Raw genomic sequence first — 16,332 nt, 5'->3', positions numbered from 1 at the left:
TTCATTCATTCATTCATTCATTCATTCATTTTATTGTTGATACGTTGCTTTTTTGTTGCCAAAGCATTTTAGTTTGAATATGTAGTACCTGGGCTCTCCCTTAGACATGAGCCCTAGAAAGCTACCCCAAGTTCACAGCATTTTGTAGGTCAGCACCCACCCAAAACCATAGCTTGTGAGGCCCCAGTGATGTATGTACTTGTATGAATCAGCCAGAGGACACATTTGTTCAAAGCAAAAGTCATGAACGGTATAGCAAATAAAGTAACAAGAAAAGATCCTTCCATGGTATATACTTTCTTTTTAAAAATTTGTTTTATTTTTAATTTTTGGAATAAAACATGCATTTCTGCAACATAATATAATTAAAAAGATAATTGCACATGAAACTTCAAATCTACTAGGTACAGCTTGCTATCCTTTTTAAATATATAATAAAGTTATCATGTAAATTTATTTTTTCCTTTTTTAATTCCTTCCTCTCCTTTGCCCTAGAGATGGCTAACCAATAGACACAATATGTGTATGTGTGTGTATATATATACACACATATGTATGTGTATATACACACACACACATATATACATATATGTGTAAAAATTATTCTATACATACTTCTATTTATCAGTTCTTTCTCTTGGATGCAGACAGCGTCTTTCTTTATATGTCCTTTACAGTTATTTTGGGTATTTATAATAGTCAAAATGACTTATTCACTCAAAGTTGTTCTTAAAACGATATTGCTTTTACTCTGTACAATGTTCTTTTGGTTCTGCTCATTTCACTCTTCATTATTTCGTGCAAGTTTTCTGTGTTTTTCTAAGACCACTGAGCTCATCATTTCTTACATCACAGTAGTATTCCATCACAGTCATATACCATAACTTGTTCAGCCATTCCCCAATTGATGGGCATCCCCACAATTCCCAGTTCTTTGCCACAATAAAGAGAGCTGCTATAAACATTTTAGAACATATAGGTTCTTTTCCTTTTCCCCTAATCATCTTTGGGAATAGCCCTAGTAATAGTATTGCTGGGTCAAAGGGTATAGGCAGTTTAATAACTCTTTCAAGTATAATTCCAGATTGCTCTCCAAAATGTTTGGACCATTTCACAATTCCAACAATGAGTCCCATTTTTTCTACATCCCCTCCAACATTTGTCACTTTCCCCTTCAATCATCTTAGCCACTCTGGTAGGTGTAAAATGATATCTCAAGGTTGTTTTAATTTGCATTTCTCTAATCAATCATGATACAGAGCATTTTATATGATTATGAATTGTTTTGATTTATTCATTGGAAAACTGCCTGTTCATATCCTTTGACCATTTATCAATTGGGGAGTGGGTGCATACTTTCCCACAGATTATCATCCCACCATTTGGGGAGGGCACAGACACAGAGAATATCTGTAAACAAGGGAACATGCAGTTAAGGACTGGATGCCAGGCACTCATGTGGCCAGGGCACATTTATAGAGGTTACACATATGTGACCATAGTGCATGTGTAGCTAACACAACTTATATCTCTAATGCTGCAGAATGGTTGGTGTCTTCTGGTGATGTCATAACCCTGCTCTCTTATGGGCATCAAATGAGGTGCCATTTCCATTTTCCTTTGCATTTTTTTCTATTTGTTTGGGAATTGTCAAATAGTTTTCTTCTTCCATCTGCTGGGACTCAGTTACTTAAATGCTTCAGACCCATTTCTCTACTACCATACACTGAGGTAGTGGCTAAAATACCACACCCTAGAGTAGGGTGTGTGTGTTTGTGTTGTCAGTGTAATCCCATGGTCTTTCTACATGTGTCTAGCGGGGAGGAATTAATAGTTACTTCTAGAGTCTCCACCTTTCTCCAAGGGAGACTTTGATAACTGCCAGGAGGGGAACAGAATATACTAGGGCCATTCGGCTGGACACTCCGCTCGACTTTCCTAAATAGTAATAGTCTAGAGGAAATAATTTTTAGGATCAAATTGGGCCAATAGCAAACAGAAATCCAAGTAGTTATTCAGATGAGACAATACCAGATAATACACAGAATGAATGATCTCTACCACTGGCAGCAAGATATTTCAATTAAACTAGATTAGGTCCCAGACCTCAAGGAGAAATTTCAGTCTCTAAAATGGTAAGTGAGGATAGCTTGATTGAGATACCAGCTCCTCTATGAGAATCTGGTACCCTTCATTTAGAAGCTGGAAGCCAGAAAACCAGGCATTGAGTAATCATTCTCCACCAATGAAGAGAGTCTTATGTAAATGACCATGAGTCCCTGCATTTTGAGTACATAGGCTATAAGCTACTATACCCAGCCAGGGAGCAAGTCAAAGCTAGTAGATGCCTCCAAGGTCTACTGTCTGGACTGACCTTGCTTCTCTGAACCTCCTCCAACTTCTAGAGCTGGACTCTCTCTAAATTTTGGGGAAATATCCTTATTAATTCTCATTATACTATATCCTCATCCTTTCAGCCCCATCTCCCTGACCATCTGTTGTCCCAGCAAATATTTCTAGGGCTCCACTTTAGCAAACTACAAAGGAACTGGGTTAGGCTGTTGTGAAAGATTGCTTCCAATGCCCACCCTCCATCCTCATCACACCCTCTTGTTTTATGCAAATCACTGGCCTCAGCTAGATGGAGAAGCCTTAAAAGGGCTGGCAAACTTTTTATTGCTTCCTCCAACAGCAAAGTCATTGTTTTTTGTTGCTCACTGCCTTTTTGTGCTGTATTTTGTCAACATAAAAGCTCTGGTCTCTCCATACTTAATCAAATCTATATATATTTGGCTCTAATAATTTCTTCTATTTGTCCAATAAATAAGATTTCCCTGTACTCCCCAATTATGAGATACATTCATCAATTTTTAAATGTATGATTTTTATATTGATATATGTGAAATTGTATCATATGATATGAGATGTATTCTAATCCCATTATTCATCAAATGGCTATATAATTCTCCCCATGGTTTTTAGTTAATTATTATCCAAGCATCAAGAATTATTATACTATAAGTGAGGAAATTGAGGCTTAGCAGAGTCAAATAACTTCCCAAAGTTCACATAGCTAATAAATATGGGAGCCAGATCTTTGGACTTCAAGTTCAAGGCTCTTTCCACTATGATATGTTAAATTTATAAAACAGCTGGCATTTGTTATTTAGCACAAAAGGATGGGAAGAGATTCATATTACAGATGTGGTCATTTTACTTTTACTGGTGTTAGGAACTCAACAAAGGTGGCTAAGTGATCACTTAACTATCTCCCCACTTATACCGTCTTTAGGGCAGGCATACAACTGGCTAGCTTTTCATTTGTATATTTGACACTGAGTGTATCTAAAGTATTGTGTTTACTTATGAGTAAACATTTTAGAAAGGGTCATTTGATAAACTGTTACCTATCCAGGGATGAGTGACCAGGGTGCTGAAGGGACTCAGACCCACCATCCAAGGGTCATTTGAAAGAATTATCAATATTTATTCCCAAGAAGAGTAGATTTAGGAGGAATCATGAAAGCTGACCTCATGTTCTTGGAGCCCTGACATATAGAAGGGGGAGCAGACTTATTCTGCTTAATCTTGTAGGGCAAAACTTGGAACAATGGGTAGAAGATATAGGAAGGTATATTCCAGCTTGACATAAGGAGAAGTTTCCTAACAATTGGAGTCATATAACCACAGACTGAGCTGCCTTGAGGCACAGTGATATCTGTCCCTGGACTCTCTCAAGCAGAAGCTGGATGACCACTTGGTGTTCCTGTTTTATGTGGAAGTTTGTCGAAGAGGTACCTGATATTCCTTCAAAGTCTAAAATCACTGAGTTTATCCTTAGGTTCTAGTCTTCCCTTGTCACTATATACCTCTCAGACTCACTTTCCTCTTCTGTAAAATGGCAGGATTAAACCACATGATCTCTTAGGATCCTTCAATCTCTAACATTCTGTGGCTCTATGGCTCTTTGAATGGAAGTCTGTAATAAAGAAACTGAAAGTGGAGTGACTGGCAGTGTGACTGGAGGGATGACTGATCAAGTAGAATAGACAGCCTGGGATTATGTATGGCCACAGAAAGTCCCACCCAATCTCAGATTTGGCCATGACTGCTTTGTTAAATACCAGTTTCCATTAGAAACAAGACATCAGTCCTTGAATTCATTACCATCTCTCAAGTGTATAACATCTGCATGTTTGGGAGGAAGAGTTGAAATTGTAATGATTTGTAGAATATAGGTGTTTGTGCTTGTGTGCTAAGTGTTGTATATTGAGAGAGGAAGGATATACTCAGAAATAGAGGAAAAACAAAAGTTATCAATAAAAATCATGTTAAAAATATTGGACCAATAGAAGCTGTGAAGGTGGGGATGGAGGAGAAATAGTGTGGGCTTACTTTGGAGCCTAGATCATGGCTCTCCCTGACATCCACCACATCATCTATGCCTACTGCTCCCAGGTTTCACCACTGCCTGTTGCTACTTCTCCTCTTATAGTACAGGATTTCTACCCTGTCTGGATAGAAATTGTTCAATTAGTAGCACAAACCAAGATGCTTAGACTGATTGAAGAACCAGTGATCGATCAAACAACTCATTTGGTGGTACTTAAAATAGCCTCCTGATTCTATCAGTTGTCCCATTTTTCATCTTTCCTCCCCCCTAATGCATAGATGTTTCCCCAGCGTACCAGTCACTCTACCACTATTTTGCTTGTTTCTGATTCTGAGAAGCTTCGTATATATTTGTATGCCCCATTGACTGCTTCAATGAAATGAATGTATTGAGATGCTCTGTGTGCCCAGATAGTTGCAATAAAGAGCATCTATGTCAACCATGTTCTATTTTAATGCTATGGATTTGTGACCTCCATTTTGTGTGGAGGCATTCTCTACTAGTTCAGATCATAATCCCTCCCCAACTTTCCATCCTGTGTAATTCTTTGTCTTTTGACAAATCATTAACCTATATATGCTGGAGTGCTTCCCCTGATTATTTTCATATTTCAGGATTACCAATACATCACTCCAGCCAGACTTCCATTGCTTCTGATTCTCACCTGAGGATGGCATACAAGTTCTTGATCACATCTCTATTTCTCCTCCCCCTTGTGTCTCCTTGGCAAAATCTAGATTCTCCAGATGTGATATAAATCTCCCTTAGACTGAGTCCTCATTGCCCAGCTGATGAGGTCTTTACTCTGGCCCTAACTCAATTTCATTTTTAGTTCATGCACCTGAACTATGTCCTTGGCCTCAGTCTTTCAAAGAAAGACTACATATAGACTCAGAGAAAGCTGGAGAGATAGCGGTCCAGTAGAAATGCAGAGAAGGTCTTCACACACTTGGACTCAGTTCCTTTGAATTTATGTTGCTTCTACAGGGAACTATGTAGTGTTTCTTGCAGGGGAAGGACTAGTATAAGACGGAGAATTGGAAATAAGGAAAGAGGGAAGGAGCTTACAACAAACAGATGCAAAGGAAGAAGAATTGGCATGTCATGGAGCCATGTTTTTGAAGAGCAAATCAGGCTTATTCCTTTGCTGGTATTGTGAGTTATAGGGACTAAAGAATTGTCTGATTCTTTAGTAACCCTGAGATCCTTGCCTATGCAAAAGGGCCCCACCTAAGGTAGTACTCTAAATTGGAAGGATGTGATTGATTGAAGCCCATCAGAGATGGAAGAACATCTCTGATGTGTGTGTGTGTGTGTGTGTGTGTGTGTGTGTGTGTGTATACCCCAGGATTCTATGCCAAAATTCTGGAGGCCTACATGGGTCTCCTGGGAGGGAAGAAACCCAGTGAAGAGAGCTCTTGGCTGTAGGTGTGAGCCCTCTCTGCATTATTTTATTGGGTTAAACAAAATCAGTTCTGTGTTTAATGTCTTGTTATCCTGAATGTTTGCATAGGTGTTAAGAGCCACTTTAGACTTAAGTAAAATTCTGATTTTCTCAGGGGAAATTTTGGGTGATGTTATAAGCCTAAAATTGTATCATTGAGAAGCCCCTAAAATCAAACTGGGTCTGTATGAGGCTGAGAATTTTGGTAATGGGAACGTGAGTTACGTGGTATATAGTCTGCATCTTCCTATCTACCATATCCACACATCTACCAACTAGCTTACTATCCCTAACTATTCCATGTGTATGTAGAAACTGAGGAAATACTGTCAGTTCATTTTGCCTATGAGTCTCCTACACTCAGAAACCTCTTATAGTCAAATGAGGCAGTCTTTGGATATTGTAAAAATTCCTATCTGGGCCTATCATAAAGATACAGTAAGATATGTCCCATATCTCCATGCCCACTGGGGTGAGATCTTTGTCTGATCCAAGGGTTTTTATTTAATTCTGACTTTGTCTATCTAAGAGGTCAAATGGAAGAACATTTACCCACAGGGCATGTTATACCACTTACTTTCTGGTGTCACTGGTCCTGTGTTTCCTTCATAGTCCATTTGGCAAAGAAGTAGAGAAGAAAATAAGGAAAATGGACTAGACTAAGGTCTCATCCAATTCTATTGTCCTGTGAGATAGGATGATAAGGTTTAGAGCTGGAAGAAACCGTAGAATCACCTTCCTTCCCCTTCCCTATTTTATAGATGAAGAAATTGAGACCTGAAGTGATTAAGTGACTTGTCTTGATGCATGTAGTAAGTAGCACAATCAGGATTTGAATACAAGTCCTGGGCTCTCCACTATAAATTCAGTTTTTTCTCTATGATACACCACTGCCTCCTGGCATCATCCCTACCCCAAGCTGCCCTTCCTTGAGCTAGCCTCTATCTCAAAGGCTTATTCACCTCAGCTTTTGACTTGACATCAATTTTCAAATATCTATGTATATATAACACACATAACATATACATACATATCATATACACATATGTGTATATAAACATGTGTATGTGTGGATGGACGTTTGTGTGTGTTTTTTAAAAACCTTTCTTTTATTTCTATAGGGAGGAAGAGATGGGAGCAGTTCGAGTCAAGAAAGTACGTGAGAATCTTTAAATACTTCAAATCCAGGATCTCTTAATCTTTAAATCACTTTTTAAACTAGAAGAGTAGGATGAGGTAAGGAAGGATATATTAGTTGCTCTTCAGTTTCTGGTATCTAAAGGCAGTAAAAGTGAAATAGGATAAAGGAATATGAACTGAAGAGGAAAGAAGATTGTATATTCTAATAACTAGGGTTTGGTAACAGGAACTTTGCCACATCTTGGAAGATACAGAGGCTGCCAACAGCATTGACCTAGGGCATACTCTCTCCCCAGCCACCACTATTCCCAGAGGGGCAACTTTATCCTGAAGTGGCTTCCTTCACTTTCAGGCAACTTTAAAACCTCACAGTGTTCTGGAATGCATTTTCCCACTAGGAGGTATACTCCAGGTATAATTATTACCCCGCTTCCCCACAGACTACAACATGTCTCAGATACAAAATGTTTCAGTTCCAGTTTGGCTTAGCTAAGGGTTACAAAATGCTTTCCTTATAACACCCTTTGAAGGTAGGAAGTGTGCAAATATTATTATGCCCATTTCAAAGATGAGGAAACTAAGATCCAGAGAGAAGATTAATGCTTGCCTTATCTATTTCATAGCATCATTTTGAGGAAATTTCCTTGCAAACTGTCAATCTCTATATAAGGTTTGGCCATCTCAGGCTGCATCTAACCCGTTCTTGACCAAATTTTTTAAAAATTTAATCAATCAAAACAGTTATTTAGCACCAGGCAGACACTTCCCTCTCATTTAAAAAAATTAATTCTTTTGTTTTTGAAACTGAATTCAGTCAAATTAGTTGTGTATGTGCACATAGCCTTAGTCTAGAGATAGCTTCTTTTCTTTTAAAATTCTCACAATAAGTCATTTTCAATGATGTAATTGTCATCTTACCAGGAGAAAGAGAATAAGCCTATCATTTTAACACACAACTTGGTGAGATTCAGCTCAAGAACCATAGTAGGGGCCATAAAAGCATCAGCTGTCACTGAATGGTAAGTAGTTCCTGTCACACAAAAATATAAGGAAAAAGCTTCCTAACATATATTGAGGGGATACAAAAAGGGATATGATGCAAACTATGCCTTCTTCACCATTGTGTCTTGTCAAGCATCTTCCCAATGAACAATTCCAAGCAGAAGGACTCTGAGAGGACATGGTCATATTATTGAGCTCTGCATGCTCTGGGGGTTTGATAAAATCATTTGGTTTTCCTTTTCTCAACATTTTATAATCTATAAAAGTACTGTAAATATTCTAATGGTGTTCCCTGTCCTCTTTGTCCAGGGAAGAGGTGTCTGGCACCCAAGATGAGAAGAAGGTAAGTAACAATGCTAAATAGTTTAAGCCTGATTTTCAAATTGGGTCTTATGCCCAGAGAAAAGTGTTAAAATATATAGGTTAAGGAAAAAGAAATGCTCAAGTAAAATTTAACCTAGCACTTTGAATGGCCTTCCTGGAAAGGGAAGAGAGCTCTGTAGCCCTTTTCCCTTTTGAATATTCCTGTTGAGTATGCTGTTCTAATATATTCTCTTCTACGTATACATCTCCTAAAGATAGGGGAGAAATACCTTAGGATTTCATAAAGAGAAGATGGCACCCACCTCCTAACAGAGAAGGGATGGATGCAGGTGCAGATTGAGACATATATTGCCTTGACCAAGGACAATGTGGGAATTTGCTTTGCTTGATTATATATATTTGTTAAAAAGATTTTTTTTAATGTGGGGGAGTTGGGAAGGGAGAGAAAATAGGTTTTTGTTCATTGAAAATAAATTTAAAAGTAAAAACCATATTTTACATTAAAAAAGATAAAGCCTCAAAGGCAATAGGTATATAAAAGAATTGTTAAGTCCTCACCCACTATGGGGTGCCTACAGAGGGAGAGAAGATACTGGGTGGAGAAAGTGCATGGCCTAAGCTGTGATACAGCAAGTAATGAGAATGCTATGTCATGGTCAAACCATAGAATTTACCAACATCAGCAAATCCAGAAGGGGTCATGAAAGTGTGGTCAGAGCCCCAGTCAAAGGTGATTGGAAGTTGGCCCATAGTAGGTCTAGTAATCCTTTGGAGGGGAAACAAGCAGAAAGCCTTAGAAAATGACAATTTATCTCATGGAAAATCTTTGTATTTATGTGCATGTGTGTTTAATGCTGGCAGCATGCTAGCCTGGTTCCTTCCATACTCAGCTGCATTAGCATCACTATTGTTCATACACCAAGTTATCAGGAATGTGCTCAATTAAATTCAGCAAATATTTAATAGGCTCAGAGAAGTAGCTGAGGCAATGGGGAATTGAATGTCATTTGTTTATAGGGCAAGTCCATTTATGTGGGACACTACACATTATTTAGTTATACCTATTTGGTTGTATTAATAAAATGTGGTGTGATTGTGGGCCATTGACTGGAATTTGTGAATGCTTTGTGGTTACACAGTCATTGTCCTTAAATGGAATTTGTTGTATAGATTAAATGTAGCCTGGAATTTTGAATGTTGGCATGTACTATGAATAATATATCTTCAAAAGGGCAGTGTGGAATAGGGGGTAGAGTGTAAGACTTGGAGTCAAAGAGACCTAGGTTCAAATCCTTCTTCAGATACTTACTAATAAGTCATTTTGCATCTATCTGCCCCACATGCAGCTAGGTGAATAGAGTGTCGGCCCTGGAATCAGGAAGACCTGGGCTCAAATCCAGTCTCAGACACTTACTAGCTGTGTTACCCTGGGCAAGTCACTTTACCCTGTTTGCCTCAGTTTCTTCATGGCAAACCACTCCAGTGTCTTTGCCAAGAGAACCCCAAATAGGGTCACAAAGTTGGACACAACTGAAACAAATGAACAACAAAATTACTGGTTACAAGGTACTTTGTGTATCTCATCTGAGCCTCTCTACAGCCACGTGGGTACAAGGGTTATCTTATCTTAAAGATGAAGAAACTGAGTCTCAGAAAAGTAAAATGACAAGATAAGGTTGGCAGAGTCCACTGGGCACCTTCATTGGACCATGAGCAAACTCTGGGTCACAATTCCAGCTTTCTCTTGAAACTTTTGATATTATTCAATCAACAAACATTCATTAAACACCTATTTTGTGCCAAGCATGATACTAGGTGCTAGACATACAAAGACGGAAAGAAAAAAAATCCTTGTCTTCAAGGAGATTATGACTCTCTATTGGGGAAGAAAACGTGCCTATGTAAGGAAAATGGAAACATGTGCAAAGCATTTGCTGGAGGGGAGGACACAGGTTTACTAGCAATTTGAAGGATATCTTGTTTACAGTAGAAGGATTCCAAAGGGCACAGTGGAAGGGTAAAGCAAATGGAGAAGGACACAAAAGGGCTAGTGCTGACACAGATGTACATAATTATGGAAGCATGGAAGAGAGCTGTTGCCTACCCTGTCTACAAGTCAGAAGCCCAAGGATATACTGTAGAGCTATAGGGCAGTAGATTGTCCTACCCTTCACAGGAGCAAAGGTACTGTTGAGCTGAAAGATCAATCCCTGAAGAATATGGGGAAGGTAAGAGGAGAAAGAGATTCCCATTTAGTGATAAATCAGATGGCCTTGGTCTAAGGTACCAATCATGAAAGCCTGGGACCAAGATGACACATCAGATGTATTATATTAGGGATATGAGGGGCAGCTAGGTGGCAGACTAGATAGAGCACTGGCCCTGAAGTCAGGAGGACCTGAGTTCAAATCCAGCCCCAGACCAGACATTTGACACTTACTAGCTGTGTGACCCTGGGCAAGTCACTTAACCCCAATTGCCTAAAAAAATTTTTTAAAATATATTAGGGATATGAAATGCATTAAGATGAATGAAAGCTTTTTATGTGAGTTCAAGGTGTTTTAAAATGAGGAAGCTTGATTGCTTTCTCCAGCACTTTTTAATTTTACATTTATCAGAAAAGGCCTTTCTGAATGAGATATTAACTCAATATCTACACTAGAGAAGAGAAAACCTGAAAACCCATCATACACAAAACTAAGCTCTATCACAATGAGTTCTATTAAAACATATTCTGCATAATCAACCAAGCCTTCAGAAGGCATCCACGTCACTATTTGCATCTAGTACAATCGATCACTTAGATCCCAAAGGTTCAAACAAACAATCCCTTTATTAAAATCTTATTCCAATACCCTCAGGTAGAAGCAGTTCACCAGATGACTAAAAAGCAGTTCAAGAAGATAAAAACAAATAAAAATTGTTGACAAAAATGGTTCCCTAGTGTATTGTGAATTCCAAGATTCCTAAAAACTACTTCTATGCTCTTCCCAAAGTTTGGTTGCAGATCAACCCATCTCTGAGAGAAAAGTTAACCCCAACTACCCTAGGTTTGCATCACACCTGGAGATGGGAGGGAGGCTCTATGGTTCTCTAAATCTGCTTCCACATTGATGTGGTAGTGTGGCAGGTCTCAAGAGGGCTTTTTGTACAGAAAAAGTCCTGTCTCTCACGTGTCATAGGGGTGCTGCCTTCTTTACAAGGACTTCAGGATGGTTATTGGTGGTAATAAGTGACCAAAGGCTTATATATTACCTCACCTTGTAGGGAGGCATCTAGTAGAGGAGTCCTGATATCAGGACTGCCAAGAGAACCCCAAATGGGGTCACAAAGAGTTGGACACAACTGAAACGAATGAACAACAAAATTACTGGTTACAAAGTGCTTTGATACATATCTCATCTTAGCCTTGCTACAGCCATATGAGTACAAAGGTTATCTTAAAGATGAAGAAACTGAGTCTCAGAAAAGTAAAATGACCAGATAAGGCTGGAAGAGTCCACTGGGACCCTTCATTGGATCATGAGAGGGATGATAATCAAAGAATTGAAATACTCTTCCATCTACTCAAAACAGGCTAATAAAGGGTGAATCTTATCTATGATCCTAGGTGCTATAGGGCAATTTGGGCTTGGGTGAACATTTTTTCTGGAAATTTTAGCTGGGGTCTAATCACTTCTCACCAACTTAAGAAGGCAAGAAGGGTTTAAAACCATATAGTTATAAAGGATAGTAGTCAATTAATATGATGGAAGAGGTATGGTTTGTGAAGCTGTTCTTTTGTTTTTGCCCATATAGGTTAAGTGTGTCCATATGGGTTTGTCTAGAGGCAGAGAAGCCAAAATAGTAATTTCTAATGTCTCCTCCTCCCCACTGCTCTCCAAGGAAGACTTTGGTTCCTGCCAAGAGGTAAAGCATGAGGTTAGGGCCAGGGGCTGGACACTGTGCTCTCATCAGAGAGAAGGGATACTAAGCTAAAATTATCTATTTTCTCCCTTAAATATTACTCATCTAGAGAATATAGTTTTTAGGTTCATACTACAGTTCTCAATCATTATTTCTTAATGAGGAATGAAGACCCCAAGATCAAGGCTTGATCCCTCACTACCAGATGCAGTTGAACACACATAGCAAAGAGCAAATAAATCCATTTATCCAAGTCAATAGCAGAAATAAACAAAGTACATAAAGGAAAATATGCACCAAATACAGAGTAAATGAGCCCTCCCATTGGTAGCAAGATAACTCATTACACCTAAGAGAGAGAGAGTCTTAGACTTGCCCAAAGGGAACTTCCCTGCAGTCTCTGATGTAGTAAGCTGAGGACAGGGAACTGATAGAGATGGTTTGCTTTTTCCCCAGAATATTTCTCCCTTCATTTACCTGAAGAAAAGTTGGAATCATGTATCTGATGGAGATGAATCTGATGACCCTCTGATGGAGGTGCTCACAGGTTTTTCCTTTGGGAATTCCCTTGGGGATTCCCTTGGGACATGAAGGTTAACTCAGATTCTAAAGGGAAGAAAGGAATAAACTTCCAATATACAACAATCCTAACATGGGGGAAAAAATCTCAGTTATGAATATAGCTATGTATGAATCTTGTATATGTGATTATTCTCTAGCAAAAGACATTACTCTCCAATGTGACATCATCTACTTTAAATCTCAGGAAACCAGGGTGAGAGGCACATGGTTTTTCATGCCTCAGAAGTAACTTCCCCTTCCTCTAAGTTAATGGTTTCCAATCATTTTTGATTGTACACCCTTATTAGTAAAAAAATTTTGAGCATGCACTTTGAATATGTATATAATTATAATGCTTATAGATTATGTATATGTACTACTGTATTGATAATTATTATATCATAAAACTTTTTTAAAAGTATACATCTAAAAAGGATTAGATAAGAACAAAATAATATTTGGTCTTACTGGAGTTCCTTGGAATAGGGAAGTGACCTGGTCAGACCTGAGCTTCAGGAAAATCACTTTGGCAGCAGTGTGGAGGATGAGCTGGAGACAGGAGAGGAATGAGACAGAGAGACAATTAGGAGGCTACTGCATAGTCCAGGTAAGGGATGATGAAGGCCTAAACTGGAGTCATGGCTGTGAGTAGAGAGAAGGAGACAGATGGGAGAGATGTGGAGGTGGAAACAAGATTTGGCAATGGATTGAATGTGAAAATGACACTGAGGTTGTGAACCTGGATGACTGGAAGGATGGTGATATCCTTATTAGTAATAGGAAATTTGGGGAAAGGATGAATTTGGGTAGGGGGGAAGGTCGTGTAAGGGTTTTTGTAATTTGGCATAATTTATTGGTGCCTACTCATCCTGTGCAACTTTCTCTGACCCACTCAGAATTTAAAAAGCAGAAAAGCGAGATTCTTGCTCGTTAGTCACTGCCCCATAACACAGAATCCACCATCCAAGGGGCCTTTGCTGAAGTCATGAAATGACATGGGGCAGGGGGATAGGGGTTGGGTACACTGCGGAGGATGGGTGGGAATTTTCCCAATGGTATCTGCTCAGTTCAACCACTGAAGATTGGTAGTTTCCATGCAGAAGGAAGTGGGAGGAAAGAGAGAGTGGGAAGTGATCCAGTTTGCCACGCCCAGATTAGTTGTTTGCATCTCCTTGGGAAAGACCACTGCCTCCACTTTGGAGACCACTGCTGCAAGTCAAGAAATAATATCCTAGGGACTGATGGTGTTTTGGACCTTGATCACCTGAATGCAACTTACCTGCTGAAGAGATGGGAGTTGTCTTCTGTTTAGTGATGTTAAGATTGATCCTGTCTTATTTCAATCTTATTTAGGGCCTTCAAGTTAACATAGAACATACTTCTGAGTCTCAGTGCCTCCAGTTTATTCTGAGAAGCCATCAACCTGCCATGATCTAGTTTTCATGACTGGTTTAAAGTAAGAGGATGGCAACTGTCGTGCTGTGTACCAAGTGTTGTGACACTGTAAAAGCTACGATCTGTAAAAGATTTGGCAAAGCATGCAAAGCACTTTTTAAATGCTATAGAGACATAAAAAAAACACCACTGAATGTTAATGACAATTAACTTTAAATATCTTTTTTTCTTTTAGCTTTTCCTGCCAACTTGCAAGCTTCATCAACTGAGTTTACCTTAAAAGAATAATGTTGTTTTGTCACAGTTACATATTTTCAATATGAGTAATATTGTTATTGCTTTAAATATGATCAAATTACGTGAGAGGCAGTATAGGACAGTGGGAAGATTGTTGAACTTGGAGGTCACGGTACCTAAATTTGAATCCCAATTTTATGACTTACTATGTTTGTGATTTTGGGCAAGTTCCCTCTTTGGTTAATACCATTTTAATTTAAGGCCAATTATTTTAGTTTATGGTCATTCATTTGTCTAATCACTGTTATTTTCCCAATCTCAGGTTTTATCTCTTACCATAGTTCTATTCAGAAAAAAAATATTCATCCCGTGAATACTAGATTATTTTTCCTTCATTATTCTAGTCCAATGTTAGGTCTCACTTCCCAAAACCTGAAGTGAATTAGGTAGATCTGAAGTGTGGGATCCTATTTAATTTTAATACCATAGAGACAATCACACTCCATTATGAAGCAGCCTGGGGTTGTTTGACTGTTCTTGAAGAGGACTGAGGAGGGTGATGTCTTGACTTGCAAGTGAATTGGATTTAAGCAAGGCAGGGCTGTTCAAAGTCAGCAGCCTCACTCTCTCTTCCAGTCATTGGAACCCAGTGGCAAGACACAGGTCGGGATGACTGGCGATGGTCCTGGATACAGTGGGAGACCTGGTGCATGAACAGAGCAATACAACTTGAAGTCAGGAAGATCTGAGTTCAATTCCAACCTCAGACACTTACTAGCTTTGTGATCCTAGGCAAATCACTTAACTTCTGTTTGCAATGGGGCCAATGATACCACCTACCTTACAGGGTTGTTATGAACATCAAATAAGACGCTTGTTTAAAAAAAAAGTGCCTAGCGAAGTGCCTGGTACATAGTAAGCTCTACTACAAATGCTTATTTCCTTATTCCTTTCCCATTCCCATTATGGGTAACAATGATCATTATACCATCTAAGAATCTGTTTATTCATTTAATTCAGCTCAAAGTCCACGTGCAGGTAGGCTGAAGGAAGTAGGTCTGCTTATTAGAAAAGTAAGCACCCAGAGAACAACCAGGAGGAGTAGATGGAAGTTACAGAGAGGCAGATTTAGGCTTTATGTAAAGACAACAGGCAAAGAATTGAAGCTGTCTGAAAAAAGAAATGAACATGTCAAGAGGTAATGGATTACCCTTTAATAGTGGTCATCTAACTAGATTTAACAGTTTCCACAATGTACCACGGTTGGCTTCATATGTTCTCCATTTAATTCTCTGAGATCTCATTTGTCCCTCTATGAATTCCCACAGACCAGTCAACATTAATCACAGCACAACTTGATAGTGAAAAGAGGACAATTTACTTAAGATAGAAATGTGAGGGGTAGCTGTATTTAGGAAAATGTATTAAGTTGCAAACACCCGTTTCTCAAAGCAAATTACCTCCCATCCTCTGGAGATGTCCTTGTCCTTCACTACTTCTACCACTCAACACAGGGGAGCAGGAATTGGTGGGCTAAAACCTTGCCCACTGATAACCACAAATGGTGATTTGTGATATTAATAAAGATATATGGAGGAAAGAACCAAGATGGCAAAGAGCCTTGAATTCATGCTGCGAGAACTGGTTGAATGAAATAGGTATGCTTTCTGGAGAAGTCTTCAATTAAAAAAGTCTATGGAATTAACTAGATGCAAGGCACATACAAAGAGCAAAAAATTGTCTCTCAAGGAAGTTACATTCTACTAGACTTGGGGATGCGTGTCACATTAATGATAGTTGTATTAATATTTTATTTTTTTGTTATTCTAAACTTCACAAACATTAATTTTCCAAATACAAAAGAGAATGGAAAAAGAGAATATATGAAACTATTATAGAATATATGAAACTCTATTACACATGTCTTGAG

At 38.8% G+C, this 16,332-nt stretch overlaps 1 protein-coding gene across 1 annotated transcript in view; it reads left to right on the top strand.

Moving 5' to 3' along the window:
* LOC110194234 (uncharacterized) overlaps positions 1-13,091 on the top strand; it is a 67,429-nt gene extending 54,338 nt beyond the window's left edge. The window contains exons 17-20 of the mRNA XM_078156778.1: positions 6,959-6,992; positions 7,899-7,996; positions 8,289-8,322; positions 12,666-13,091. Coding sequence (XP_078012904.1) covers positions 6,959-6,992; positions 7,899-7,996; positions 8,289-8,322; positions 12,666-12,800 — 301 coding nt within the window. The 3' untranslated portion in view covers positions 12,801-13,091. The remainder of the gene's footprint in view (positions 1-6,958; positions 6,993-7,898; positions 7,997-8,288; positions 8,323-12,665) is intronic.
* Positions 13,092-16,332: the final 3,241 nt, after the last annotated feature.

The sequence above is a fragment of the Phascolarctos cinereus genome, unplaced genomic scaffold (assembly GCF_003287225.1).
Source record: "Phascolarctos cinereus isolate Bilbo 61053 unplaced genomic scaffold, phaCin_HiC Scaffold_5;HRSCAF=322, whole genome shotgun sequence".
Classification (NCBI taxonomy): domain Eukaryota; kingdom Metazoa; phylum Chordata; class Mammalia; order Diprotodontia; family Phascolarctidae; genus Phascolarctos; species Phascolarctos cinereus.
The sequence above is the reverse complement of the archived record's forward strand: the minus strand, read 5'-3'. Positions and strand labels throughout refer to the sequence as shown.